The sequence below is a fragment of the Oculina patagonica genome, chromosome 1, assembly GCF_052425735.1.
Source record: "Oculina patagonica isolate OP01 chromosome 1, crgOcupat, whole genome shotgun sequence".
Taxonomy (NCBI): Eukaryota; Metazoa; Cnidaria; class Anthozoa; order Scleractinia; family Oculinidae; genus Oculina; species Oculina patagonica.
The window spans coordinates 43,774,503-43,790,072 of record NC_135758.1 but is presented as its reverse complement, the minus strand read 5'-3'; the positions used below and the strand labels follow the sequence as shown (position 1 = coordinate 43,790,072).

The window sequence follows — 15,570 nt, the reverse complement described above, 5'->3', positions numbered from 1 at the left end:
CTCTAGCCTGTGAGCAGGTGCACGCTTGGGGCTTTACAGGTGAGCAAATCATTCCAAACAGTCAATTTACCTTCCATTTCACTAAAATTGAATTAGCAGACAAAACTTGCAGTTGGATGTCCTGAGGCGCAGCATCTGGAGCTGAAAACAAAACAAAAGAATAAAAATACAGTCACGAAAATGTAAAACAATTTACATGTACTATGAACCCTTTTCTCTCTGAATCGTTAATAGAGCGGTTGTCGCTTGAGTAATTCGCATTTACTTTGATTCTGAGTTATTACGCTTATAGCGATTGGTTTGAAAATCTCGCGCCACTTCCTCATCCAATCAGAAGTAGAACCAAAACCAATCGCGGCTTGTTCGCATACGATTCTTCACGCTTTGCGCCGAGTACTGATTGGTTCAATTGACTGTTTGTGTCTTTTGTGATTGACAAGATACTTTGGTTTTGATTTTACGATTCTCAATTGAAAACCAAAGAGTTAACCAAAAACGGAACTTGTTTTGTCTAAACTTGAGGTTAATGGTCTTTTTTTGAAGGCGTTATTGAAGACATTATCTTATTTCGCCAATCATGTAGAGCTGTAAAACATAGCCAGTGACGACGAGCATCATACAACGAAAACTTTGCTACAGTTTGTTGCATCAAAGCGTGAGATAAATAAATACCTGCTTCACCAGTTGTCGCTTCAGCTGTAACTGAAAAGTTCCCCCACATAAGAGTCAATTCCCCAGTGGCTGCACGAATCCTGAACTGATAGCGAGTGAATGGCTTTAAGCTGCCAATCACAGTCTTAAGTCCAGGAATCTGATTGGCTGACAACACTTTGCTGATGACGTCACTACTGTCAGCGGCATTGTATTGGATCTCATAGCGTGTGATCTGACCGTTTGGCTGAGCTGGTCTGTTCCATGATACGCTGATGGCAGTTGAATTGGAAGGTGCCACCACTATGTTCGTTGGTGACGAAGGAGCTAAAATTGTGAAAATACATGTACAAAATTAGTACACTAACCTCTACTATTGCTAAGCCTCCGTAAAGGAGCATCTCTCATTAGTGTAAGTAAACAGGACAGGCCCTCGAAGGTAATATGAGAAATTATACAATTTATCTTGAGTTCGCGCGTCGTAACTCGAATCTTGGGATTCTCGGCTCGTTTGAAGAGAGACGCTTTTCGTTTTTCGCGCGTCGTCGACAATCGCGACTCGTTTCTCGAAAGTCGCGTCTCTTTTCTAGAGAGTCGTGTCTCGTTTCTCAAGAGTCGCGCGTCGTTTATCGAGAATCCCGTGTCGTTTCCCGTGAGTCGCGTGTCGTTTTTCCTAAGTCGCGTGTCTTTTCTCAAAAGACGTATCTCGTTTCTCTGAGGTTACGACTTGTTTCTCGAAAGCCGCGTCTCTTTTCTCGACAGTCGTGTCTCGTTTCCCGAGAAGCGTGTCTCGCTTCTTGTTTTTAGTGAGTCGTGTGTCGTTTCTCGAGGGTTGCACGTCGTTTGTAGAGAAATGCGATGGCTTGGTCTTCTCTGGAAATTTTAACAAAGAGTTATATTCCCACTTACCATCTTGCAAGGTTTGGTTTGCAACTGTCGCCCCAGGACTCAAACCAACAGCATTACGCGCTGAAATTCTGAACGTGTAACTTGTGTAAGGAGCAAGATTTCTCACTGTGTATGACGTCACAGATAAGTTCTCTTCCAACACAACATAAGCCCCAGACTCCCTCTTCATTTCTATTCTGTAGCCGGTAATAGCACTGTGTCCATCAAACCCTGGTCTCCATGACAACTGAATAACGGTAGAGGATAGTGGGATGGCCGAGATTGAAAGAGGAGGACTAGGAGCCACTGTTGGAGTAAAAGAGAGATCTATGAATACATAACTATCTAATATATTCTGAATAATTAATATTTATGAAATAGAAAACAAGCGTGCACCTACATGTAAGAGTAAACTCGAAAGCTAACTCCAGCCTCGGATAAGATGTCACTTACTTTTTCGTTTTATATAATTATACAGATTTGACGCTAAAACAGTATTTGACAAAGATCTATAGCAGATTTTGTGCAAATCAACCAAAAAACCAATCGCCAATTTACTTAAAATGTGACCCCTAAATTTAAATTTGGCAGAGTTTTTAACAGGTTTTTATTGGTAAAATCACGGTCACATAACAAACAAGAATGCCTTCTGACTAAGGAAAAAGAGCGAAATAGTTTTGTTCCTCCTGATATTAAAAAGCCACTTATGTCCACGATTGAACGCAAGTATTGTTTAATAAGTACTTCATGTTTGACTATGTTATTTGGCATTTCAATATTACTTCATATTTAACAGATTTTGGTGTGTTTTGGTGAACTTTAATTAATGAGGACACTCTGTGATGCCTGTCATGAGGAGCGTGCATCTCATTATCGTTCAATCCTGGACATATCTGTAAAAAGCTGGGAAAGACTGTAAGCCGTACACTGCTCAGGAAATCGACAGCTGTAGATGGCATTTTAATACAAACTGAGATACATTTGAACAAAGTCAGGCTGTTAATTTTCAAGTTGCAATCCGTTTTATTATTTTTGTTAAATTTTGTCCAACCACGCCCTCTCTTAATGGCTTTCCTGTGCTTCTCGTGAGTTCTTTTACTAGTAGTTTTAAACTGTTATTGTGATGTTTCAGATAGTTTGATGACCAGCTGGTCAGAGCTGAAATTGCAAAAAAAAAGTGTGGCCTGCATTACACCACACAGCGGTCAAACGCAAAAATGACGTCACCACTGGTTTTCGCCGACTCGAACTTTTCTACGAATTTGACTCGAAAGTGGGCAAACTTTTGTAAGAAATTGTTAAAGAAATAGTACGGTGAAAGAACATTTCAAGCTGGGACACTCAGTGGAGATGAATTAACAAATTTTGTATCCATAAGCGGCGTATAAACCTTAACTTTCCAGGGACGGCGTTAACTTTTGGGTTTAAAGCGAAAGATTTTGAAAAATTTAAGACTTTGTATGGAAAATTTTGGCGGGAATTACACAGGAACTGCGCACGCGCGGTGCGTTTGACCGCTGTGCGGCATTACACTAACCTTGTACGGTCAGGTTTCCATGCTGTGATTTCCTTCCAGCGGCATTAGAAGCAACGCAGGTATAAACACCACCATCCGCTTTACGCACGGATCCTATTTCAAACAAACTGCTTGTCCCGGACAACAACACGCCATTCTTATACCACGTGATACTTGGCTGGGGAATGCCGCTGACTGCACATGTTAGGGTGGTGCTACTTCCAAGCTGAACCAATCGAGGCACGTTAAACGACGTTATGTTTGGAGCAACTGCAGACATCAAAGAGGAGTTTTAATTTATGTTAAGACAAACTAGATGACTACACAATGTAAATACCGGCAGTTAACTCTGTCTTAACGGACACCTCTTTAAGACGGACACCTGGTGTTGGTCCAGTCCCTGCCATTTTTTAGTAATTTTACTAACTAAACTCCCTATAAGACGGACAACTCTCTAAGACAGACAGTTGGGGCCGGTCCCGACGGTGTCCGTCTTTGAGAGAGTCAACCGACTGTACGTTCTTCCTTATAAACTTGTAGCAAACCAATATTGGAGAACTAAAATGTATCTTGTTTATCAACATTTAAATTACTGCATGCTATTCGCAAAATATTGACTTTACTCATAACTAATATACCACCAGAAACCTAGTGAAATGGATATTGATGTAAATGAATTCACAAGGAAACTTACTGCGTCAAGAAATTTGTATGAAAAAATGTTTTAGTGAAGTTTGTTAATTATTATGCTATGTAACTTGATTTATTATATCTCTGAGATAGTACGCACGCTGTGATTGGTCAATTTTACGGGCCGTATTCTGCAGTACGGCCCGCGAAATTTGACTGAGAGTTCTCCTGATGCCGTACGCCTTTGCAAGTTGAAATGTCTTGCGAAGAAGATTTTCAAAACTTCCTACAACGTTCGCAGTCAGAGGAGAAAAGCGAGGAACAAAGGCGAAGCGAAGAAGGTCTACCGAACTTTAAACTCAATTTTTGTGATCTGTTGGAAGGAGAAAACTTCCCTGATGTCGCGGACTTAGAGCAACCCGGGCAGGATTCAAGTCAAGAACTTGAAAGTTTCATCAGTGCCGTGAAATAAGCAAACACGGTCACGAAGACGAAAAGTGAATGGAAACGGTTCGGCAATTATTGTCAAGAGCAGACTGATGGAACATTTCATGTAGAAACCGTACCTGCTGACGTCTTCGATAAGCTCCTCGGAAAGTTTTTCAAATACGAACGCAAACGCGATAGAGCTGAGTACGAGCCAGACAGCATTTCAAGCTTTCAACGTAGCATTCAACGCCGCCTTAAAGAGCTAAGTTTTTTTAAGTAGTTCCTTCAAACTTTATACGTGTTTTCTCGTTCAGTATTTTCTACAAACACTGCCATAAGTTTTCGAAAGTTTGATAAGCTATGCACTTTCGTCGCCAAGCAAAGAACTTTAGAAGTTATTCCAAAGGAAACTTGCGCTGTATCTAGTTTCATCCTGTCACTGAAATTACTGTAAAACTAATTGCAGAAATAAAGTAGTAAAGGTTGGATTTAAATTATGTTTATACGCTTATCAATCGAGCTATTAAACGGCCGAATTGTTTACGACAAAGCCAATGAAATTCACTCGTCCTTTCACCTTTGACGTACGTCAGTCAAACGAAGCCGCTTCCAGTACTCTTGACTTGAAATGTTTTCTTTTCTCCAGAGTTAGAGATATAATAAATATCTTATTAACCTCGTTTTCTCGGTCCGTACTGTAAAATACGGATCCTCGTTTTTTCCCGTCGACTTATTGCCCGCGCGCTTCGCGCTTAGGCCATAAGTCGAAGGGAAAAAACTCGGTCCGTATTTTACAGTACGGACCTCGAACTCGATTAATAAGAGGTATGTATTTATGCCCTTATTTTAACCTTACATGTATTTTGTGTTTAAACTTTCTTTAAGTCATGGCACTAAATGAATTGGTTGGACTTAGGGCGTCAAAATGATAAAATGACACTTTATTCTTATTTCAGGAAGATGGTGAAACAGAGTGCCCAGCAAAAAAGTGTTCAACTACCTTATTACATGAAATGTTCGCGACACGTTAATTTCGCGATTTTGAGGTGCGCATATTTCGCGACACTTAAATTTTGCGATTTTGCGAAAATGTTGTATTTTGAATCACTTTACTTTCGCGTTTTGGGTAAGACACAACTTGCATTTCCTTGACAATATCATTTTAAATGTCCTTGAATTAAATAAAACGACTTCATCAAAGGAAAAAATAACGTCAAAATTAACAAAAAATGCAAGGGCGGGACTTATTCTCGACAACAGCATCAACAGAGCAGTTCTCACAATGTCTACAAGTAGGTTATGCTTGTACGTGCATGAGTTATTGTTCTTGAGTCAATTGACGACAACATCCATTTACATTGATTATTCTTTCCTTCAATAGTACTGTAATAAACTTATTCTTTCTTGATTATTGACATAATGTGAGTCACTTTAATTTCGCGATATTTTTGCGAAAATTTCATGTAATAACAAAGGTAGATATTCCGCACAAGTGCGACGTGCTTTAAAAAAAATGTCTTTTCAACAAAAAGGCAAAAAAACAAGGAATAATTATCTTAAACGCAGTTTTGGTTATTCTGGGGTTGTTCTTTGGAATGTACTGCCACCGGAATTACGTAAGCCATTAACACTTACAAAGTTTAGAAAGGGAATCAATGACGTATATTCCTCAATGGGCACTCACACGGCAAACTGGTAAAACAGTATTTTAGACCTTATTTATCTCTTAATACTTATGTTTTTTCGTTGTTGTTTTTTAACCTTGTTTAAATACAACTCTGTCCACAATGTATGTCTAAGTCTAATAAAAGGCGAAAATCGTCGATAACATAATCCATTAAATGGATCCTGTTATCGAAGATCTGGGCCTTATATTTCACTGACAAAATCCCAATAGGCAGTGTTCTTTAACATAACGCCTCGTGTGTGAAATGATACATGTTGCACGATCAAAGGACATGAAATATAAAGTTACCCTGTATTTCACTGACAAAAGCCAAGTATGCAATGTTCTTTAACATAACGCCTTTTGTGTGAAATGAAACTGATGTTTTTTGCTGTTGTTTTTTTTTCTACCGTGTTTAAATAAAGTTTTGTCTACAGGGTATGTCTAATAAAAGGCAAAAATTGTCAATAATATAATCCATTAAATGGATAATTATAATATTATCGATGATTTGGGTCATATATTTCACTGTCAAAATCCCAGTATGCAGTGTTCTTTAACATAACGCCTTGTGTGTGAAATGATACATGTTGCTCGATCAAATGACGTGAAATATAAAGTTACCCTTACGCTAATTTCTCGCAGCACTCACCCTGCACAAGTAAATAAGCGATTCCCACATGGAAATTTAACCCATTACTAACATTACAGCTGTACTGTCCGGCATCGCTTGCGATCGTGTTCAACACTGTCAGGCTGTCTCCACCAATCACAATCCTTCCACCTGTTGTCAACTGCATGTCACCTTTGAACCACGTGACTACTGGTTTTGGATCACCTGACGCGTTGCACCGGAATGAGGCTGAAGATGATTCATTGACAGTGACGTTCACTGGGTTTATGTCAAGAGAGGCTGGCACTGAAAGAAACAGTCGCAGTAATCTTGTGATGTCAGGAATGTATAACAATCAAAAGCAGGCTATAATGTAAGTACTCAAAGGTATTCGAGCTAATGAAAAATGTCAGAAATATATTAACATTCCATGTATAAAGCGCCACTGTTTTGATTTTGTTGCAATAACAATCTACACAAAATTGAATTGGAAGCGTGTCAGATTCGGTGATTATACGTTCGGAAGACCTATACCACACTGTAATTGCCTACAAATTATTTTAAAGTATGATGAAAAATTGGAGCGTTTCTTTACCCAACTTTCATGACATGGGGAAAAATGCCGTTTTGGGCGTAAAAAAGGCCAGCTACAATTTTCAAGAAGGCAACAGCGGCTTGAAATTCGGGTTATAAAATTTCATTTCCAAAATTTTCTAGAGTAGAAAAAAAGCATGATTTTTCTGTCTGTCTTTTGACTAATAAAAAAAAACTTCGTAATACACTGTATGACTTTCACAATTCTGCAACAAATGTATATATAACAAGATAATTTGACATACAAAACATAGCTAAGCTTGCATGTATTCCTGCACGAAATCTAATGCCAAATTCCGAGGGTAAACAAAGTGATGATGATGATGATGAAATTGGCTGCAGTCACACTGGCTTTGGTAGGTTCAAAGAATGCATGACGCTATCCACCAGATAAATCAATTTCCATCGAATAGTGTACAGTTTGTTTTGTCAACTCTTTGAATAGCAATTTATTCAGGAGATATCATTACCCAACGTTTGAACAACCTTCTGGAAGACAAAATTACCTTTCACCCTCAAATACGCTGATGACTCCAAATGTCCAGCAATATTTACAGCTTTGCAAATGTACTTTCCTTCATCTTTCTTTTGTATTTGTCTGATTTCAAGAGATCCTGCTGTAATGACATAACGCTCTGTTTGTGTGAGTTGTACTCTCGATCCCCCAGAAGTGTAAAACCACTGAATGCTCGGTTTTGGAATTCCATTAAATGAACACTCAAACTTCACTGATTCTCCAACTGTCTTGGTGGCATTTGCAGCAGATGAGACAAGAGATGGTGGGACTTAAAAATAAAATAAAATAAAATGTCTTGTTAGCTGTTTGAAGCTTGACCTGAAATGTGAAATGAACTCTTCAAAGTAATTTAGTCTCATTGTGTTTCTCTTTTAGATTTTCATGCGTTTGCGGTTTGGTAATACCCCTAGTCACTTCGTCCCACCAAATTCCAGAGTTGTAATGTGTCAGCTTGTGTGCGCCAAAAAACTACTAAATCAACCTCTTGAATTGTAATCAATACAATGCAAAACGAGGTCAGGTAGCAGTTCTCACAAGATCTGACATGAATAATTCAGAAGAGACCTTGCAAGCGGAACACTAAATTCAATTATGTTGCTACTGAAAACCTGCTCTTAGCAATCTATGTAACTATTTTATTTCATAGTACAAGTGCACCTACCATAAATAACAACATCAGCTGTCGCAGTAGCAGAGCCAGCAACATTGGTCGCAATACAACTAAACTTCCCAGCATCCTGCACAACAGAACTGGAAATATGCAAGCTCCCATTGGACAGCAAGGTCACGTGATTAGTATCCACAGGCTGACCATCTTTTTGCCATGTTAGTATTGGCAGTGGAAAGCCTGTGGCCTTACAGTGTAACGTAAGAGGATGGCCCTGTGTGACGTTGGTGTCCCTGGGCTGAACTTGGAACGTAGGTGGAACTGAAATGTAACAAAGAAGTAATTAAAGCTTGGTTTGAGTTTTTGTTATGATCTGCCAAAAACGTTATTTGTACAATTCAATTATTTATAAGATAGAAGTAATTTTAGCCTGGTGAAGCTGCTGGATGTGCCAGGCACCCAACCTCCATTTAGCGATGCAGTTGTTAACTGCAGTGATGCACTGTTGTTATTTTTTTAACAGTTTATTTTTAAATTATTAACAAGTGTACAATGTACTCACCATGGACAGTAACATAGGCCAATGAAGATGTTCTCGTAGCTTGAAGATCAGAATTTGTTCCATCACAGAAGTACATTCCTTCATCTGATTTTTTAATAGCTGAAAACTTGATTGTTCCAGAACTGTCAACAGAAATGCCGCCACCAGGTGTTATTAGCTGATAGTTATGATACCAGCGAATTGTGACCTGAACAGGAAAACTGACTGGAGGGACGCACTTCATGCTGACGGCATCACCCACTACAGCAGTTTGGTTGCTTGGATTCTCAACAAAAACGAAGTCAAAATCTAAAAAGAATTTAGGTAAAGTTTAAAAAAAAATCATTTAAAATTTAAGGCCCCTACCACTTGGCAGTATCCTCCCCAAAGCATTACATGTTTGTTTACTTCTCATGGAGAGAAGTTTCTCAGAGTACCAGTTAGAGAACAAAATAAATATCTCGACTCTAGTTATGTTCGACAAACATAAAGCACTTAGACTACAGTACTATTACTTGTCTAGAGGGGAGGGCACTTGTACATTTGCAAGGGGATGCTCTGCTGGGGTGGTACCCTTCCCCCTCGGTGACCTAATGGGTAGCATGCTGGACTCCATATCTAACAGCCCGGGTTTGAGCCCTAGCTGGGGTTGTAATTGTGTTGTGTTCTTAGGCAAGACACTTAACTCTCAGTGCCTCTCTCCATCCTGGTGTACAAATGGGTACCGGCAAATTTAATGCTGGGGAGTAACCCTGCAATGGACTAGCATCCCAATCCACTGAGGGGGGATTAGAAATACTCCTTGTTGCTTAATGCTACAGAAACCAGGATAAGCTCCAGCTGTATGGGCCACTTGGCTCAACACAGACCAACCCTCCCCTGTCCCCCTGGTTGGCTAGTAACCATTTTGGTCACTTAACCTTGAAAACTAAAAATGTACACTAATATATTTAATGTCATATTTATTAATACCGCTAATAAAGACATTCAAGTAACTGAATCATAATGAGCTCTAACAACTACTTACATGCAACTCTGAAAAACACAGCCCCACTTGAGACTGAGCCAGCAGAGTTTGTTCCACTGCACACATACTGTCCAGCATATGAACGGTTCACTGGTGCGGCAAAGTAAAGGGAGCCATTACTCAGAATGTAGCGATTAGATACATTATTAACTGGCTGTCCATTCATTGTCCAGGATATCAAGGGTGGAGGAACTCCAAGGATTTGACACGGCACAATGGCTGGGAGATGTTCTGGTACAATCATGTTTGTTGGACGAATGCCAAAATGAGGCTTGTTAAGAGCAGCTATCAAAAGACAAGCACAGTCCAATTTAATATAAATAATAAATAAAATTAATGATTGTAAGATTTTAGTTATAAAAAGTTATAATTATGTAGCAAAAGTTTAAGAACCATTTCGGTCAGTCTAATGCCATAAATAAATATTAATAATGTTCAAAATGTATGTACTAAATAATGAAGTTTTAATTGTTTAATAATTTTTTTATTTATTTTATTTTGTTCCCATCTTACAATTTTCCCTTTCAAGAGCAACTGCCCATGCAATTGTGTTTTATCAGCAATTAGACAACAGTGTGAGAACCAATCAGATTAGAGCGTACTTACAGTGTATACAAATCGCTTGTAGAATTGCTCAAAGGGAGACTTTAATCTTTTAGAGTGCCTACTTAAAAATTAGACTACTCTTCCTTATTTTCTATGAACAATAGTAAACTTGGCCACACTTTGTTGACTATTTGCTCATATGTTGTAGTGAAAAGCTCAGGTTCAAAGTCTAAATATTTAATTAATAAATTTACTTACGAAGCACAGTTAAATATGCTGTCTTGCTGGCCTGTGGCTGACCAGGCAATAAGGGATTGATAGCCACACATCCATACCATCCTGCACTTGAGAATGCAATATTCTTCACAGACAGAGCAGACGACGTGGCCTTTGTGCCTGGAATATGAAATGGACCTGTCACATCACCTTGAGTGAAAGGTTTTCCATCCTTCTGCCAATGGATTGATGCATAAGGCAAACTTTCTTCAATAACGCAATCAAATGTTGCCTGCTCTCCCAATCTTTTTGTCACATTGCTTGGCGGTGTAAGAAAATTGGGTTTAATATCTGCAAAAAAAATAATATATAATTGTTAAGGACAGTTAACAAATTGCTGGCAGAACATGGTTATGTAAGTTTCTCATTGTCGAGTAGCAGTTTTTCTTTTTCTTTTTTTTTATTAGAAGGATAGGGAGAGGGATGAGTAATAGGTCCACAATGGACATAGTAAAACATGACTTCATTGGGTAAATTAACCCTTAAAATCCCAAAAGTGACCAACATTAAAATTCTCCTCACAATATCAATACTTAATCAAGAGAACGGTTTAGAGAGTTAATACGATGATTGCTTTGATCTATAAACAAATTCTCTCAATACTACAAAAAAGTATGGAGATCAGTCAGGAGAATTTATATGTGGATATTCAATTCCCACAGCATGAACAAAAAAGGCTGACTGAGCTTCTCTTTGAACTCCAAAAGGTGGCCATAATATTGTCAGAGGTAGTCAGCTCTACTGTCTCTAATTTCACCATAGCTTATTGGTTAGAACACTGGAATCTGGATTGAGCAGTCTGGACTTGAGCCATATAGTATGTTTTGTTAACATGAATTTACTGGAAACTCAGCCCTTGTAACAACTGACCCCAGTTTGTGTGTGTAAGCAGATTAAATTAATATGGTTTAGCCTCCATTAGACTGTTTACAGTCCCCTAGTTTTCCATTAAGTCATAGAGATCAGTCGTTGAGTTCGACAGGCTGCCTTCTTGGTTCCTTAATGTACCATAAAGATCCATGTATAAGCCGCACCTTTTTCCTCAAAATTTAAGTCAAAAATTGGGTGTGCGGCTTATCTACGGAGACATCTGGTTGAAGTTCTCAAAGGCCTAATTAATATTCATAAAAAAACTTCTCATGACGTCACTGAATAAACATATTAATTACAACCTGAAAACTTTGTTGTTGTTCACTGCCTTTTCTTTCCTCTACAAAGCTGTCTGCAGTGACGCCTGCCGGTCACTTCGACGCATGTCTTTCTGCCACGTGCGAGAACTGAATACAAAGATAATCGCAAGTACTTACGAGGCAAATGAACGACCTCTTCGCTTTTTTATTGACCTTCACAGCAATTACATCTATTGGATTATCAAACTCCTTTTCTGCATGAAGTTTTTATCTTGTTGCGGGCAGCAGTTTCCAAGAATCTTAAAACGTGGTTTCTTTCGAGAGCCAAATCGTAAGAATGTGCCACCATGTTTGTTTTGTCATGCTCAGACTCCTCTTTACATTTCAAAGCTTGGCTACTAAGCATTCATTCACGTACGAATCACGATTGCATCGAGTGATTAGAAGTGATAATCTTGAAAAAAATGATATCAAGAGAGCATCTAAAGTTAAAAGATATTGTGAACTCAAACTAAAATGGAGGTATGACAAGTGAAATTTTGCTCTCGTAAGACGTAATTCATATTAAATTTTGCAACAACCGCCGTGTCAGTGTTTTGAAACCTTGCTTGTTTGCCAATGTTTGTTTACCAACAAAACTTCAAACTTTATTGTCTGTATTTTTTTCCAAATTGGAGCTTCCAAATTGGGGGTGCGGCTTATCTACGGGTGCGGCTTATACACGGAACTTTACGGTAATTAAAAAGTGGGGAGAGTGCAAAATGCCCTAACCACGGGTTTTTGCAATCTCCCCAGTTTTCGTTTGCATTCAGGAACCAAGATGGTGGCCGTCGGACTCAACAATCAATCTCTACGACTTCACGGGAAAAAAGGGGACTGTGTACAGTCTAAGCCTCTATTAATGGACACCTCCTATAGGTGGACACCTCCCGTAAGCGGGCACTCATGATCAGACAGTCATGGTCCCTGCCCATACAAACACTACATTTTCAATCTCCCGTAAGTAGACACCTTTCTCAAGTGCACACTCTACCTACAGTAGTCCCAAGGGTGTCTGCTTATGCTTAGTTAATGTGTGACTGTGATGTTATGTACATACAAGCTTTTTGAACATTTGCTGTTCTGCTATACTTGATCAGTGACGTTCCTGTGACATGTGCACCACATATGAATGTTCCAATACTTTGTGCTGGAATGCTGCTATAATACAAAGAGTTATTTGCCAGCTGTTTCCAAGGTTGGTTAGCGGGATTAAAAAGCCAGACGTCATTATTTTTCCATGATATGACAACATTTTCAGGACCACTGTATTGTGCTTGACAGTTGAGTAGAAGAGGTTGTCCGACAGCAACAACGTGGTCTGAGGGCTGTATTGTGAAATCTAAAAAATTCACAAATTCCATAAAAAACACAAATTCACATAAAAATTCACAAATTCCTAAAAAAATTATAAATACACAAGAAATTCACAAATTCATAAAAAAATTCATAAATTCTGACAAAAATTCACCAATTCCAATCAAATTCACATTCTTGTTTGGTCCACATAGTTTTCACCAACCCTATAGCCATGTCCATTTATATGAGCTGTGAATCTGTTACCTACTATATATTGAGCTTTAATACTGTCCCCAATCAACAAATACTGAATTTCTTCTCAAGTATGTTCGTCTGGGAACAGTACTTCAAGATAAACAATTCAATCATGTTACAAGTACTACGTTTAGACACTGCATGTATCCGACCGTCCGCCGTAAATATACGGGTGGAAAAACTCTTCTTTATGAAAGAGACGAAAAGCGAAATCTAACCAAAGTTATTTAACTATTTAGTTATTAAACTATGTAACAACCTCAGTTAAATATACTTCGTGATTTTTAGACGTGAATGAAATCAAACGATCATAATGTAAGCGATTTGATCGACCTCACATGCTCAAGTTTACGAAAGTAAAGTTTACAAAAGTACTTTAGCTTTTTACTTACTTAAACTTGCAGATGCTGATAATCTTGCAGCGTATATCGTTGCAATCAACACAGCGTAAAGGAAGGTATTAAAGCGCATTTCAAATGGATTCGCACAGCGTGGGTCTTCATCAAAGGATCATGCATAGAAACATGACGTCCAAATCGAAAACGCGTTGCAGCCGTTCCACAAAGCGATCGATCTTTCGATGTTTTATCACCCACGCTTCAATCCTTGATTTTGACTAAAAGTCATAAAGATTCCACTCCATAATCATTAAGACCACATTAGAAAGCAATATCGGCCGGTTGCCAAGGGGAAGAAAGCATTCAGCACATCAGGAATTTTCAATGTTTAGGTTCTTCGACGCTGGATGCCAAAGGACGCTTGAATCGATTAGCAACCATACGCCAGCGAACATATGGGCAGCGGTCGAAGCCAGTGAACTTCCCGGTCATGAAGTTTCGGTTTGAGTCCGGCTTCATTCGACTGAATTCGGCATGAGTTCGGATTAGGTTCGGTTTCGGGATGGTTTTACGATCTGAGCAGGAAGTCACTCGCCGTGCTCCAGCACTGTAGAAAGTAAATTTAAAACGCTTAGGCTTTAGTCGAAATATTGGCCATAAATCTGCTTTATGCACATGCAGTTCTACCCTTGCATTTTTAAATTACACACGTTTAAATGCAAATCTGCAGAAGAAAGAGACTAGTTAGAAATGTCTACAACATGCCTGCGGTACCTCAGAGAAATTTTATCATCCAATTTATTATATTTATTTTTCCCTTCGATCTTATCGTATTTTTAATAGTCGGAATTTCGTTATCGAGGATAGCTATAGTCGGCCCTTAATTATCTCTCCATCGATCCCTTTTGACATATGACAGTGCTTTTACTTATGTTAGAAAGGCTAACGGGACAAGAGACTGGACTATCCTATAGAATGCCGTGTATCATTTGGGTCGGGGTGGTCCCCCCTAAACTAATAAAAGCGAAACTAAGTACAAAGTCTGCGTGGTCATTCCACTCTGCCTAACAGTGTCAGCGGCGGATTTAGAGGGGCGGCGAGGGGGCCACGGCCACCGGCCCTTTTTTTCTTCCTTAACTTTTTATCACAAAAACTCCCAGTCATCTCCACAAACTTAAATTTTTCATTTGGGGGGCGGTTAGTGGGGGGAGGGGGGGGGGCTTGCACTTTCGCCACAGTATCCTCGGCTCCCTTTTTCTAAATTTTCTGGATCCGCCCCTGAGTGCAGAAAACGAGCTCACTGGCCGAGTGATAAACTAAATACTGGACTCGTCTATTACAAAATTTGTGTGACTTCACATATCAGCGAATTAGTCCTTTTGAAATATCGGTTAAGCTACAAAGCGACTCTGGACCCAAACATAAAACGACTATGACTTTGTTTATACTAGGTCAAGCTCTATGAAGACCCATAAAAGTACTGCAAAGTTTTCACCATAGACTGTCCACAGCCTCTCGATTTTTCAACGCAAAAAAGCAAAAGGAAGCGAGCGCGCCGTTTTGCGATGGCGTCCAGTTCTCTCGCCGTTCTCACCGCGCGCTCATCGATCGAAAAAACACGAAAAAATAGAGGGCTGTGGACAGTCTATTTTCACCACAGAAATGGCACTAAGTACAAGTAGCAAGTAAAAGAAGTCGCTGGCTGACACTATTCAAGGTCAGAGGTACACTAAACAATTCACAACCTCTGTCCAATCAACGCAAAAGAACGCGAGTGAAACAGTGGGCGAAGCAAGCGCATCAGGGGTTGGGCCGAGTGAGGAGCGAGAGAAGCCCACGGCAGGTTGTTGTTTTCATATTACTTTCAGGAAACGCTAAATGCAAGTTCTTACTTGCGCGATTATAATTAATGCACGAGATTCTGTTTTGTACTTTGTAAGGTATTAAATTGCGTAGTCGCACACAGTATTGAGAATTCTTACTTTGTACATTACTTGCTTAGAGGACC

The 15,570-nt window shown here is 39.3% G+C and overlaps 1 protein-coding gene across 1 annotated transcript in view; it reads right to left on the bottom strand.

The window, feature by feature from the left end:
* LOC144645582 (contactin-4-like) overlaps positions 1–13,963 on the bottom strand; it is a 15,352-nt gene extending 1,389 nt beyond the window's left edge. The window contains exons 1-12 of the mRNA XM_078505184.1: positions 13,617–13,963; positions 12,731–13,012; positions 10,484–10,792; positions 9,680–9,964; positions 8,674–8,961; positions 8,166–8,432; positions 7,494–7,772; positions 6,433–6,699; positions 3,077–3,325; positions 1,561–1,845; positions 673–978; positions 71–141 (exon numbers count right to left, since the gene is read on the bottom strand). Coding sequence (XP_078361310.1) covers positions 71–141; positions 673–978; positions 1,561–1,845; positions 3,077–3,325; positions 6,433–6,699; positions 7,494–7,772; positions 8,166–8,432; positions 8,674–8,961; positions 9,680–9,964; positions 10,484–10,792; positions 12,731–13,012; positions 13,617–13,695 — 2,967 coding nt within the window. The 5' untranslated portion in view covers positions 13,696–13,963. The remainder of the gene's footprint in view (positions 1–70; positions 142–672; positions 979–1,560; positions 1,846–3,076; positions 3,326–6,432; positions 6,700–7,493; positions 7,773–8,165; positions 8,433–8,673; positions 8,962–9,679; positions 9,965–10,483; positions 10,793–12,730; positions 13,013–13,616) is intronic.
* Between the last annotated feature and the right edge of the window lie 1,607 nt (positions 13,964–15,570).